This window comes from Microtus oregoni, unplaced genomic scaffold (genome assembly GCF_018167655.1).
Source record: "Microtus oregoni isolate MIOR12 unplaced genomic scaffold, Mior012 000016F_ref0000370, whole genome shotgun sequence".
In the NCBI taxonomy this organism is placed as follows: Eukaryota; Metazoa; Chordata; class Mammalia; order Rodentia; family Cricetidae; genus Microtus; species Microtus oregoni.
In genome coordinates this window covers 42850765-42864271 of record NW_024543075.1, presented here as the reverse complement: position 1 = coordinate 42864271, position 13507 = coordinate 42850765, and the positions used below count along the sequence as shown (strand labels likewise).

At 37.9% G+C, this 13507-nt stretch overlaps 1 protein-coding gene across 1 annotated transcript; it reads left to right on the top strand.

The window, feature by feature from the left end:
- Nucleotides 1–11605: 11605 nt before the first annotated feature.
- LOC121457337 (olfactory receptor 51H1-like) lies at nt 11606–12562 on the top strand. The gene has a single exon (XM_041665987.1). The coding sequence runs from the start codon at nt 11606–11608 to the stop codon at nt 12560–12562; it is 957 nt and encodes a 318-aa protein (XP_041521921.1).
- Nucleotides 12563–13507: the final 945 nt, after the last annotated feature.

Genomic DNA, 13507 nt, shown 5'->3' with positions numbered 1-13507 from the left:
AGTATAAGAAGCTTACAGAACACCAAATAGACTGGGCCAAAAAAAAGTTCCCTCACCATATAATAATTAAAATACTAAATATAGGGCTGGAGAGATGGCTCAGAGGTTAAGAGCATTGCCTGCTCTTCCAAAGGACCTGAGTTCAAGTCCCAGCAACCACATGGTGGCTCACAACCATCTGTAATGGGGTCTGGTGCCCTCTTCTGGCCTGCAGGCATACACACAGACAGAATATTGTATACATAATAAATAAATAAATATTTAAAAAAATATTAAATATACAGAAAGAAAGAATTTTACGAGCTTCAAAGGGAAAAAGTCAAGTAACATATAAAGGTAGACCTATCAGAATTACACCTGACTTCTCAATGGAGACTCTGAAAGTAGGAAGGTCCTAGACAGACATTTTACAGACGCTAAGGGACCATAGATACTGGCCATGATTACTAAACTTAGAAAAACTTTCAATCAACATAGGTGGAGAAAAAAAAATTATTTTATGACAAAACTAGATTTAAATAATGCCTATGCATAAATCTAGTACTACAGAAAGTACTAGGAGGAAAACTTCAACTAACTCAGTTACATCCACAAAAACTCAAGCAATAGATAATCTCACAATATCACCACCACCCAAATCAAAAATAACAGGAATTAATAATCATTGGTTAATAACATTTCTTAATATCAATGGACTCAGATTACCTATAAAAAGACACAGGCTAATACAATGGATACAAGACCAAGATCTATCCTTGTGCTGCACACAAGAAACACACCTCAACTTCAAAGACAGACATTACCTAGGAGTAAAGGGTTGGGAAAAGATTTTCTAATCAAATGATCCTAAGAAGCAAGCCAGTGTAGCTATCCTAATATTTAACAAAATAGACTTCAAACTAATATTAATGCAAAAAACGGAGAAGGACATTCCATATTCATCAGTGGAACTTGATGAACATCCATCAAGATGAAGTCTCAATTATGAACATCAATGCCCCAAATATAAGGTCACCCACATTTGTAAATGAAATATTACTAAATCTTAAATCACATATAAAATCCCACACATTAATAGTGGGAGACTTCAACACCCTACTCTCATCAATGGACAGATCTACCAGACAGAACCTTAACAGAGAAATAAAGGAACTAACAGATTCTTTTTTTCTATAAAGAAACTAAAGACTTACTAGAATTGAATGAAAATGAATGCACATCATACCCAAACTAATAGGACACTGGGAAAGCAGTGCTAAGAGGAAAGTTCATAGCACTTATGTCTACATAAAGAACTTGACGAAATCTCACACATGCAACTTAGCAGCACACCTGAAAGTTTTCAAACAAAAAGAAGCAAACTCACCTGGGGAGCATAGGTGGCAGGAAATAATCAAACTCAGGGCTGAAATTGATAAAATTAAAACAAAAAGAGCAATACAAAGCATCAATGAAACAAAGAGTTGGTTCTTTGAGAAAATCAACATGATAGACAAACTCTTATCAAAACTAATTGGAAGGCAGAGAGAGAACAACCAAATTAACAAAACCAGGAATGAAAAGAGGGGCATAACAACAAACTCTGAGGAAATCCAGAGAACCATTAGGTCATATTACAAAAATCTATACTTCACAAAATTGGGACATCTAAAAGAAATAAACAACTTTCTTGATAGGTACTACACATAAAAATTAGATTAGGACTAGATAAAAAAAATTAAACAGACCTGTAACCTCTAAGGAAATAGAAACAGTCATTCAAAGTCTCCCAACCCAAATAAGTCCAGGGCCATTTGGTTTCAGTGCAAAAGTCTATCAGAATTCCAAAAGAAGAGCTAATACCAATACTCCTCAAATTTTTCTGCAAAATAGAAACAAAAGGAATACTGCCAAATTCTTTCTGTGGGTCCACAGTTACCATGATACACAAACCAAACAAAGAAGCAAGAAAATTAGAGAATTACAGACCAATATCCTCCATGAACATTGATGCAAAAATACTCAGCCAAATACTGACAAACAAAATCCAAGAACACATCAAAGAAAACATCCATCATGGTCAAGTAGGCTTCTTCTCAGAGATGCAAGGATAGTTCAACATATGAAAATCTATCAATGTTGTTTACTATATAAACAAACAAAAAATACCACATGATCATCTTATTAGAGGCTGAAAAAATCTTTGACAAAATCCAGTACCCCTTCATGATAAAGTTTCTGGAAAGAAAATGATACAAGGAACATAGCTAAACACAATAAATGTAATATACAGCAAGCCAATGGCCAACATCAAATTAAATGGACAGAAACTCAGAGCAAATACACTAAAATCAGGAAAATAAAGCTATCCACTCTCTCCATATCTATTCAATACTGTTCTTGAGGTTTTAGCTAGAGCAATAAGGCAACAAAAGGAGATCAAGGGGATACAAATTGGAAAGGAAGAAGTTAAACTCTCACTATTTTCAGATGAGATGATAGTATACATAAGTGACCTCAAAATTCTACCAGCGAACTCCTATAGCTTGTAAGCACCTTCAGTAATGAGGCTGCATACAAGATTATGTCCAAAAAATCAGTAGCCCACCTGTATACAAATGATAAATGGACCAAGAAAGAAATAAGAGGAACTACACCCTTTACATTAGCCACAAATAACATAAACTATCCTGGGGTAATTCAAACCAAACAAGCCTTTACTTGTTTTACCTATATAATAAGAATTTTAAGTCTTTAAAGAAATAATTTGAAGATGCCAGAAGTGGAAAGATCTCCCATGCTCTTGGATCGGTATGATTAACATACTGAAAATGTCAATCTTACCAAAAGCAATCTACACACTCAATTCAATCCCCATCAAAATCCCAACACAATTCTTCACAGACCTTGAAAGAACAAAACTCAACTTCATATGGAAAAACAAAATACCCAGGGAAGCTTAAACAATCCTGTACAATAAAGGAACTTTTGGAGGTATCACCATCCCTGACATCAAGTACTGCTACAGAGCTATAGTAATAAAAACAGTTTAGTATTAGCATAAAAACAGACAAGTGAATCAATGGAATTGAATTGAAGACCCTGACAAACCCACACACCAATGAACACCAGATTTTTACAAAGAAGCCAAAAAATATACAAGGGAAGAAAATACAGCATCTTTAACAAATGGTGCTGGCATAACTGGATGGTAATATCTAGAAGAATGAAAATAGATTATATTTATTGCCACGCTGAAAATTCAAATCCAGGTGGCTCAATGATCTCAACATAAATTCAGGTATACTGAATCTGATAGAAGAGAAAGTGAGACATAACCTTGAAGGCATTTGCACAGGAGACTACTTACTGAATATAACACCAGTAGCACAGACACTGAAATTGATAATTAATAAATGGGACCTTCTGCAACTGAAAAGCTTGTACATTTTTAATAAGACAAAATGGCAGCCCCAGATTGGGAAAAGTTCTTCACCAGCCCCACATCTGACAGAGGACTGATATCCTGTCGGAGAACAGCTTCGACAAGTATACCACTTACCAGGGTAAGGGCATGGGTATTAGAAAAATAAATAAAGAGAATGAAGATGTGAGTGGAAATAATAAAATAGGAACACAGGATAGTACTGGGAAGGAGTTCTAGTGAAATTTGGAGGCAAATGGATAGAAGTAGAAAAAAAATCACCCTGAATGAGGTAACCCAAACCCAGAAAGCAAAGTATGTATTTATAAGTGGATATTAGATGCAAGCAAAGGATAATCTGGCTACAATCCTCAGCCCCAGAGAAGCTAGGTAACAAGGCTAGGTAGCAGGGAAGACCCTAAGAGTGATGCACGGATCTCGCTGGGAAACGGAAATATATCCTCCATAAACTAGGGTATGGGGAGTAGAGGGAGGTGGTAGGGCAGGATGGAGGGGAAGAGTAATGAAAGAGATATATTGATAGAGGGGGTCATTAAGAGGTTAGGAAGAAACCTGGAGCCAGGAAAACTCACAGAAATCCACAAGGATGGCCTCAGCTAAGACTCCTAGCAATAGTGGAGAGGGTGCCTGAACTATAGTCAGACTGGTGACTATCCTAATTGTCACCATGGAGCCTTCATCCAGTACCTGGTGGAAGTAGAAGCAGAGATCCAAAGCAAGCACTTGGCCGAGCTCTGGGTTTCTGGGAATTTCCCTAGCACCAGGTTTCTTCCTAACCCCATAATGACTTCCTCTATCATAGTATCTCTTTCATTGCTCTCTCCCTCTGTCCTTCCCCCATCTTAGCCTTTTCCCCATTGCCTCCCTTTTTCCCTTGCTACCAGTTTATCTAGGAGGAGATCTCTCTAATCTTTTAATGTAAGCCCTTTGTGCTATAAACTTTCCTTTTAGCCTAGATTTCATTGTGTCTCATAAGTATGGGTATGATGTGTAATCATTTGCATTCCATCCTGGGAAAGTTTTGGTTTCTAGATTTATTTCTGTCTTGACCAGTTTTTCATTCAGTAGAGAGCTATTCAGTTTCTATGATGTTGTAGACTTCCTGCTGTTTCTGTTGTTGATATCCAACTTTAATTTGTGGTGTTCTCATAGGATGCAAAGACTTATTTTAAATTTTTTCTGTATGTTGAGACTTGCTTTGTGTCTGAGTACGGAGCATTTTTGGAGAAAGTTCCACGAGTTACTGAGAAGAAGGTATATTAGTTTGTGTTTGGGTGAAATATTCTTAGTGTCTGAGATTCTTTTTTCCATTGCTTGTTATTCTCTTGGTGAATCTTGCCTTTGTGGTGCTGTTTACATTCCCAAATTTTCATTTCCAAAGTTCCCTCAGTTTTGTGTCACATTTATCACAGTACATCTTGCAGACAGACAAATTGTGAGTCAAAGGTTTTGTGGCTGGTTCGGTGCTCCAGTCCATCTACTGGAAATCTTGCCTACAGAAGGTTACAGAAGGCCGCAGGTTCAGTCTCCATCTCTGCTATTACTAGGAATCTTCACCAGGGTTGCCCTCATGGATTCCTGGGAGTGGAAACTTGCACTAGATTTCTACCCTGCCTGTGAAATACCCCCAATTCCAGTTATCTCTCCCAGTGCTCTATTTCCCCACACCCCACTTGATCCCTCCTGTTCCCATTCCCACTTGCCCCTAGTCCACTCACAAAGTCTACTCTATTTTCCCTTCCCATGGAGAGCCATGTGTCCTCCCTTGATCCCTCCTTGCTACTTAGTCTCTCTAGGTCTGTGGATTGTAGATGATTATCCTTTATTCTAATGTCCACTTATAAGTAAATACATACCATGTTTGTCTTTCTAGGTCTGGGTTACCTCATTCAGGATTATTTTTTTCTAGTTCCATCCTGTAAATTTCATGGCATCATTACAAAAACAGTTGAGTAAATGTACCTCATTTTCTTTATCCATTCTTTGGTTGAGAGACATCTAGGTTACAACTTGTGTGAGTGGCCAGCCAATGACTGGTCCAACATAAGACCCATGCCATGAGAGTGAGCCCAGGACTGGCACTTCCTGGATGCCAGGAATCAGTGGCCAGATCGCCCAGAGACCTGGGATAGAAACAAACACAAACTGACAAAAAAATCAATAAAATCATTTTTGATTTCTTCTATACATATAGGCCAGAACCTAGTATAATCTTTATCAGGGAGGTTTCTTTCATCAACTGATGAGAGCAGATGCAGAGACCCACAACCAGACATTAGGCAGATTTCAGGGAATCCTGTGTAAGAGGGCAAGGAAGGCTTGTAGGAGCCAGAGGGGTCAAGGACACCACAAGAAAATGACCCACAGAATCAACTAATCAGAGCTTATAGGGACTGTAGCTTGGTGTTCTTATGGGGCACCTAACAGTGGGAGCAGGGACTGTCTCTGATTCTTGCCTGTGTTTGGGACCCTTTTTCTCCTATGGTGTTGCCTCTCTAGCTGTAATATGAGGGAGGGGATGTGCCTAGTTTTATTGCAACATGATATGACATGTTTGGCTGATATCCCTGAGAGGCCTGACATTTTCTGAAGGGAAATGGAGGAGGAATTGATCTGGGAAAGAGAAGAGGTAGGGGGAAGGGACTGGAAGGAGAAGAGGGAGTGGAAACTGTAGTTGATATGTAATATATGGGAGAAGAATTAAAATAAAAGAGAATTCCCTCAGTTTGCGTTGTATTTATTGCCTCTTTCCACTTTCAGGTCTTGGATTGATCTATTCCTTTCCTTCTAACTTTGTTTTTTTCTTGGCTCTCTTTAAGGGATTTATTCATTTCCTCTAATTTTTGTGTTTTCTTGGGTTTTTTAAAGAGGTTGCTTTATATTCTTCAATTTTTCTTTATGTTTCCTTGGATTTCTTTAAGGCATTTACTTGCTCCTTAAGGACCACTATCGTCATCATATCTTTTCCTTGTGCTTTAGCTATGCTGAAATATTCATGGCCTGCCATAGTAGGATAGCTGGATTCCAGTGGAGACGTACTGCCCTGGATGTCATTGATTGTTTTTACACTAGCAACCAGGAATCTGGGCTTGGGATAATTATAGGTCTAGGTGTTGATTTCTGGATTTGTTTTTGTTGAGTGTTTGTTTTGTTTCTTGTTTTCTGTTTCTTCTCTAGAGTTTTGGAAAGTGTGATGGCTCTGTGCTGCCTGTTCTACTGATCTGCTCAGCTGGTGTGGTGGCTGGGATACAGGGACTAGTAGGGAAAGGGAGGTTAGGAGGGAATGACCACCTCAATGCTCCTTGACCAAAGAATGGATAAAGAAAATGTGTACATTTACACAATGGAGTACTACACAGCAGAAAAAAGTAACGACATCTTGAAATTTGGAGGAAAATGGATAGAGCTAGAGAACATAATTTTGATTGGAGTAACCCAGACACAGAAAGACAGTTAGCACATGTTCTCACTCATAGGTGGTTTTAAAACATAAAGCAAAAAAAGAAAACAGCCTACAAACTACAATTCCAGAGAACTTATTCAACAATGCAGGCACTATTAAAGACTTACATAGATGTAATCTACCTGAAAAGTAAAAAAAGACAAGATCTCCTGAGTAAATTGAGAGCATGGGGACTTTGGGGGAGGGTTGAAGTGGGGAGGAGAGAGGCAGAGAAGGGATCAGAGAAAAATGTAGAGCTCAATAAAAACAATAAAAAAGGGGGCGGTGGCCTGTGGTATCTACGGGGATGTGGGCATGAGAAAATAGAGGCTGATAGGGTTTGGAGGAACAGAGAATGAGGACAAGATCTGTGGGCAGCCTTCCTGGTTTTCTGGCAGGCATGGCCTAATAGTTGGTACCTACTAGAGTTGGAGGTTGGGACACAGCAATGAGCAGGGGGAGGGAGATTAGGAGAAGATGGCCCCTGGGCTCTCAGGAGATGTGGGAAGGGGAAAGGGAGGCTGCAGCTGGGAATCTGTCGCAACACTGTGGCTGAGACTGAGAGCTTGGGTCTAGAGCATTGACTCTTAATCTTCCTAATGCTGCAACCCTTCAATACTGTTCCACATGCTGTGGTGACCCTCAAATGTAAAATTATATTCATTTCTACTTCATAATGGTGAATTTGCTGCTGTAATCTGAGGTAATCCCTGTGAAATGGTCATTCAGCCTCCAAGGGGTTGTGACTCACAGGTTTGGAACCTTTGGTCTGGAGCATAGAGAAAGAGGAGAAAGTCTGTGGGTAGCCTACCTCTTCTTGTTTATAGAAGTACATCTTGATACCAATAACAGCTTTTGTTTTCAATTGAGTTAGTAAGTAAAATAATAAATGGTCAGTAATATACTGGTGGATAGAAATCTGTGTTTTCAATATATTAAAATAAAAATGATATGGTGATGTTTGTTGAAGTTTTATACTTGTGCTGATGTGGCATGACAGAAAGAGAACGGAAATTAGATTTTATAGAGATGTACTTGATTGACTTAGATACGTAATAAAATAACATTGGTTAAGCATTTAAAATAAAATTACAATGATTCAATTATATCAACACTTATGTGGCTGGAATGAGAAAACCTGATTAGCAGCACAGTTGTATTGCGAGATAGCGTATTTACTAAGAGCACTGAACTGCAGATGCTGCAAGCAGAGCAGCGTTCTTCTTCATGTTCTTAGCTTGATAATCAAACTGCTTCATGATTCTGTGATACAGAGAACTTTGAGTCTGGAAACTCAACATTCTGAGAACCTCTGGGATTCAGAGAATGTATACATTAATGCTGAACAAATCTGGAACTAACATGCAGCTAGAACTAACATGCATTCTGAGGGACTCTGGGATTCAGAGAATGTAGGCATCAATGCTGAACAAATCTGGAACTAACATGCAGATAGAACAGTAGGTGTGGAGCTGGGCTTAGTGCATGGCCTTCAGTTTTGGTCATCATCTCTTTCTGCCCTTTAAGATCTCAGGACTCAAAAATACACTTTGGTCAAAAAGAGCACCTTCTTTGTTATTTCTGTACTGTGTTATTTCTGTAATTTAATTCCTACAAATTCACCAAGTCTGGGCCAATTTCTTAAGCAATATTTTATGAATAAGAGGACAATCTACTTACCAAATTTATAAAGAGCCATTTATATGAATGACTAAACTATGAATAAATTCAACAAATAATATTATAGAGTGCACTGTTTATTATGATGTGTTGATATGTTACTATTTTGTTATTATTATCTGAAGTGATTAATTGTATATTGTAGAATTCATTCTCTCTTGATTAATGGAGACATTGATGGCAGGACTTCCCAAATGTCCTCTTGCTTGCCTTTTATAAGGATCATGACTTATGACTAGATTTACATGGGTATAAATGACTGAAAAAATAAAGGTGAAAAATAAGAAAAAAATGAGAAAATCATTATAATTTTGGAATTTTTTTCATATAGGGTAATAAATAAAAGTGCTTTTATTTGAATTTTTTAAAAGTTTGGATGCATTTTGGGATAAATAAATGTAAATACCATTTGTTCATTGCATGGAAATCATGAGATGCCTACCCTGGCCATGAAAAGATGTCATGGGGTAGTTAGTAATCAGGTTCTGGAACTCCCCTACCTGCTTTCTTAGTAGTGCCATCAGCTTTATCTCATTTTTTAAAGATCTGAGTTGCTAAGAGTGGTTTAGTTGCCCTAGAGAGATCTCTGATTTGGGAGCCCAGGGGATCTGCAAGAGTCTCCTTGGCACAGTAAAGGGAAGACTGTTGGTGTATGTCAGTACATAAAAATCCTAACGGTGTCATGGCAAGTTTTGCCAGGTGAACCTCCACTGTGCTGTTTAACATCTTTATCTAGTTAGGGTTCACTCAAGAGTAGGTAAGTGTGAGAGAAAAACAAGAAGATAAATCTGGTCATGGGAAAGAGATTTAAGATAGCTCTACAGAAGCATCCTTGAGAGTCCCCTTTATCTATCTCTCTTAGCTTTGATTTCTCAACAAGAACAGCACCTACCTTGTGTGTTTTCTTTCCTATTCACATCTACTTGTTCTCTTTCTCACTCACATCTGCGTTCAGGGAAAGGTGAAACTGCCCTTCTGTAATCTAGTGGTATAGGTGGGGGATATAGACCACCTTCCAGAGTGAACACACTGACTTAGAAGAATGAATTTCAGCCATGGAGTTAATGTTGGCAGAAGATAAATGCCACCTATGGATTATGTTGTGTTTATTTCTATATTTGGAAATTTCTATTTATGTGGTGGGCATTCATGGTTTTATCAAATGAGGGTGGTTATAATTAATTATGGGAGAGGGTTTTATTTTATTCTCATTTCTTCAGTCTTATTTGCCCTTTATATATCTAGAAAAGTGAAGGATAAATTTCTCCTATTAATTTCAATCTTCACCGTAGTCTATTTTCAAACAATACCCACGAATGCCTAGAATCCCAGAAGTTACTTACTACTTTTTAATAGACAATTAAAGTTCATTTTTGTGGCTCCATCTGCTTCTGTGATTTATGTGCAGATGAACCTGAAGGACTAGTGGAGCCTAAGGTGCCCGTGCAGAATGTTTACATGGCCTGGTGCCTCTTCCACCATGACAAAGCTATGGGTCTAACAGCACAATCTTCAGAGAATACAGTTGCATTCCATCTGTTTTCTAAATCTTAGGTAATTTAGATAAATAGCAAGTCTTGAAAATTCTTGTCAAAAGAGTACCTGCCAGAAGCTGCAGTGACTGTGCCTTTTCTGAGTCTGTGATTCCTCCTGGCCCTTAACTGTAATTCTCAACAAGGCTTTGGAGATCCTTACCATTTATTCTTATGGAAGTTTTGCTACTAAATTAATGAAAGAATGATATCAATTAATAAATTACTAAGTGCATCACTTTCTGTCTCTACTGTTCCTGTAATTTCTGTTTGCTCCCCTCCTTTTCTTCCACCCTGCTTACCCCACTTTTCTTTGCTCACCTCTTAAAGTTTCTTTTATCATCACTCTGTATTACAGGCATTTGCTTGATAAGAATTTTCACTCTCACAAGACACTCAGGCTCTTCTGGCTGAGATATATATATATATATATATATATATATATATATATATATATAATTTATAGATTTATATATTTATAAATTTATATATATATTTTTATATGTATATAAAGTCGTGGCATGGTAATACCATGTAATATAGTTAATATAAGCATAAACTACAGATTTCCATTAAGGTGACCATGTCTCTCCCCCATTCAGGGTGTGTTACTTGATAAAAGTGCCTTAAAAATAAAAAACTGTAATATGATATCATCTTTAGGGGAGACCCACTATATCCTGTATTGTTAGCTTACTGTGGAAAGGATTTTGCTGTTGCTTCCACAATCATGGTTTAGTCTGTCTTTTGCTGATATCTCAACAATTTAGAAGATACAAATATGTTCATTTTAATGTTTGATGTGCCTAAACTTGGATTCAGGACAAATGTGTGCTTATATCCAGACTCTGAAGAATAAAGAAATATTGTGCTTTGAGTAGAAACATACAAATATGAACTAGGTGCTTTAAGAGCTCTGAGCCGAAGGAGGGAGGCTGGTGGGAGTGGCATTCATTGTGACAAATTGGAATTTCATAGTTTATACTGCCATCATTAGAATTGTCCTCTGTAATTACCCTCGGTCAGTCACGGTCACTGTATAGCACCAGGTGTGATTCACATAGAGATTGCACAGGCGGAGCTGGGGTCTGAATGTGTGTTTCTCAGCTCCTTAGTAAATTTGAATGTAATCAGTTAATAAAGAAATCTGTGTCTTAAGGTTGAAAAATTTTCAAGGAGGATGTTCTACCTCCTCAGCTGCTGATTAGTCGACATAAAAAATATTGATGAGGAAGAAAGGATAGGAAAGGGGAAATTTTTGCTTTATAGATTAGTAGTATACTGCGTTCTTAAGCTGATATATTCCTGAGTGAGTCATTTTTCCATGGACCATTAGAAATGTCTTCAAACAGGATCTTCCTTAGAGTGATAATTTCCGGGACTCCACACTCACACTCATGAGGAAATAAAAAGGCTGCATTCCTAGGGAGGTCAGATTGTAACACACCAATAAACCCCACCATTTATTTTTAGGAAACAGCTTCTCAGGATTCTCAAAGTTCCTCTCATTGCCTGTATGTTGGCTTCATGGCAGACCATAACCACTCCCAATTCCAGCACCCTTACTTTGTCTTAACTGGAATCCCCGGACTTGAGCAGAAGTACTATTGGATGGCATTCCCACTGGGTGCCATATATGCCACTGCTCTCTTTGGCAATGGTATTATCATCTCTACAATCAAATCTGAGTCATCTCTGCACATTCCTATGTACTACTTTCTGTGTATGCTGGCGTTTGCGGATATGGGGCTCACCCTCTGTACTCTGCCCTCTATGCTCGGCATATTCTGGTTTAACTACAAATTCATCACTTTTGATGGTTGTCTTACTCAGATGTACTTCATTCACACCTTCTCAGCCATCGAGTCAGGAGTGCTAGTCGCAATGGCCATTGATCGTCTTATAGCCATCTGGAGTCCTCTCAGATACAGCACCATTTTAACCAATGGTGTGGTCTGTAAAATAGGGATACTGATCTTGACAAGAGCAGTCTGTGTGGTCTTCCCTGTGCCTTTCCTCATCAAGAGGCTTCCGTTTTATCGCTCCAACATTCTTTCTCACTCCTTCTGCCTCCATCAAGATGTCATGCGCCTTGCCTGCGCCAGCACGCGTGTCAACAGTCTCTATGGCCTCATAGCTGTCATCTTTACCAAGGGTTCTGACTCCCTCTCTATCCTCTTCTCCTATGTGTTCATTCTCCGTACGGTGATGGCCATTGCCTCCGGGGAGGGCCGGCTGAAGGCTCTCAACACTTGTGTTTCACACATCTGTGCTGTACTTATTTTCTATGTGCCATTGATTGGGGTATCAGTCATCCATCGCTTTGGAAAGCACTTGTCACCACTGACTCATGCGCTTATGGCCAATGCCTACCTTCTTGTCCCCCCTGTGCTAAACCCCATAGTTTACACTGTCAAGACCAAGGAGATACGAAAAAAGATTATCCAGATATTTGTTAGAACTAAAATTACTTCAGAGGGTTAAAACTTACCAGTTTGAGAGAGAAATAATTCTGTAAAAACTTAAATCTAACTATGAAAATAAAGAATGTTTATTTTTTAAAGTTTTCTGTGTGAGTTGAATTGTGAAAAGACATACTTTCCTGCTCAGAAGATAAATACTTTATTTTGCTGTGCCAAATTATCTTTTACTTAATACAGAAAAGGTAACATACATATGAACTGTATTTCTCTGTAAACATTCAGTTAAGACTTGCTATACACTAGATGAAAGCAGAGATTATTACCTATTCTATTTTGAAAATAATTTATTGGTCAAAAATAAGACAAGGATTGTTGCCTTTTAAGCTATAGTTACTGTAATGAATTTTATCTAACGTAGTAATTTAAGGGATTTCTGTTATGGATTACTTGCATGAATGTAGTAGATAAGAAAAAATTATTAAATAACAAGAGAAAGGGAAGAACACACTATTAAATTAATTTTAAAACAGAAAATGGCCAAATTTTATAATTAATAATATAAATGTAAATCAAAGTACAGTTCTATTGCACAACATGGTATCAACCATTTGAAGGTGTCTTTTCCTAGCTGTCCTGGATGACACCAGGTCTTACGTTAATTTTCTTTAGGCATAGTTTCAAGTATTGAATATGGAAACAATATTTCTTGGCATCTACAGTAATTGTGAATTAAACTAAACAACAGTTTAATAAGAAGCCATTATTAGTGGTATTTGTGAACTACAAAGTACTATGTAAAAATAAGTTTTCAAGAACATTGAGCACCATGGAAGATAAGAACCTTCATAGACTACTAAGTAAAAGGCTCAGTGCTAGATAATTTTGCATGTTAGCTCATCTGAGGATCATGGCATGTTTCTCAAGCCAGTACTAATTCCAAGAGAAAAAACAAGTCGCAATGTGATTGATTTCGTAGGCCATGCAGACTTGCCCAAGAATATGAGAG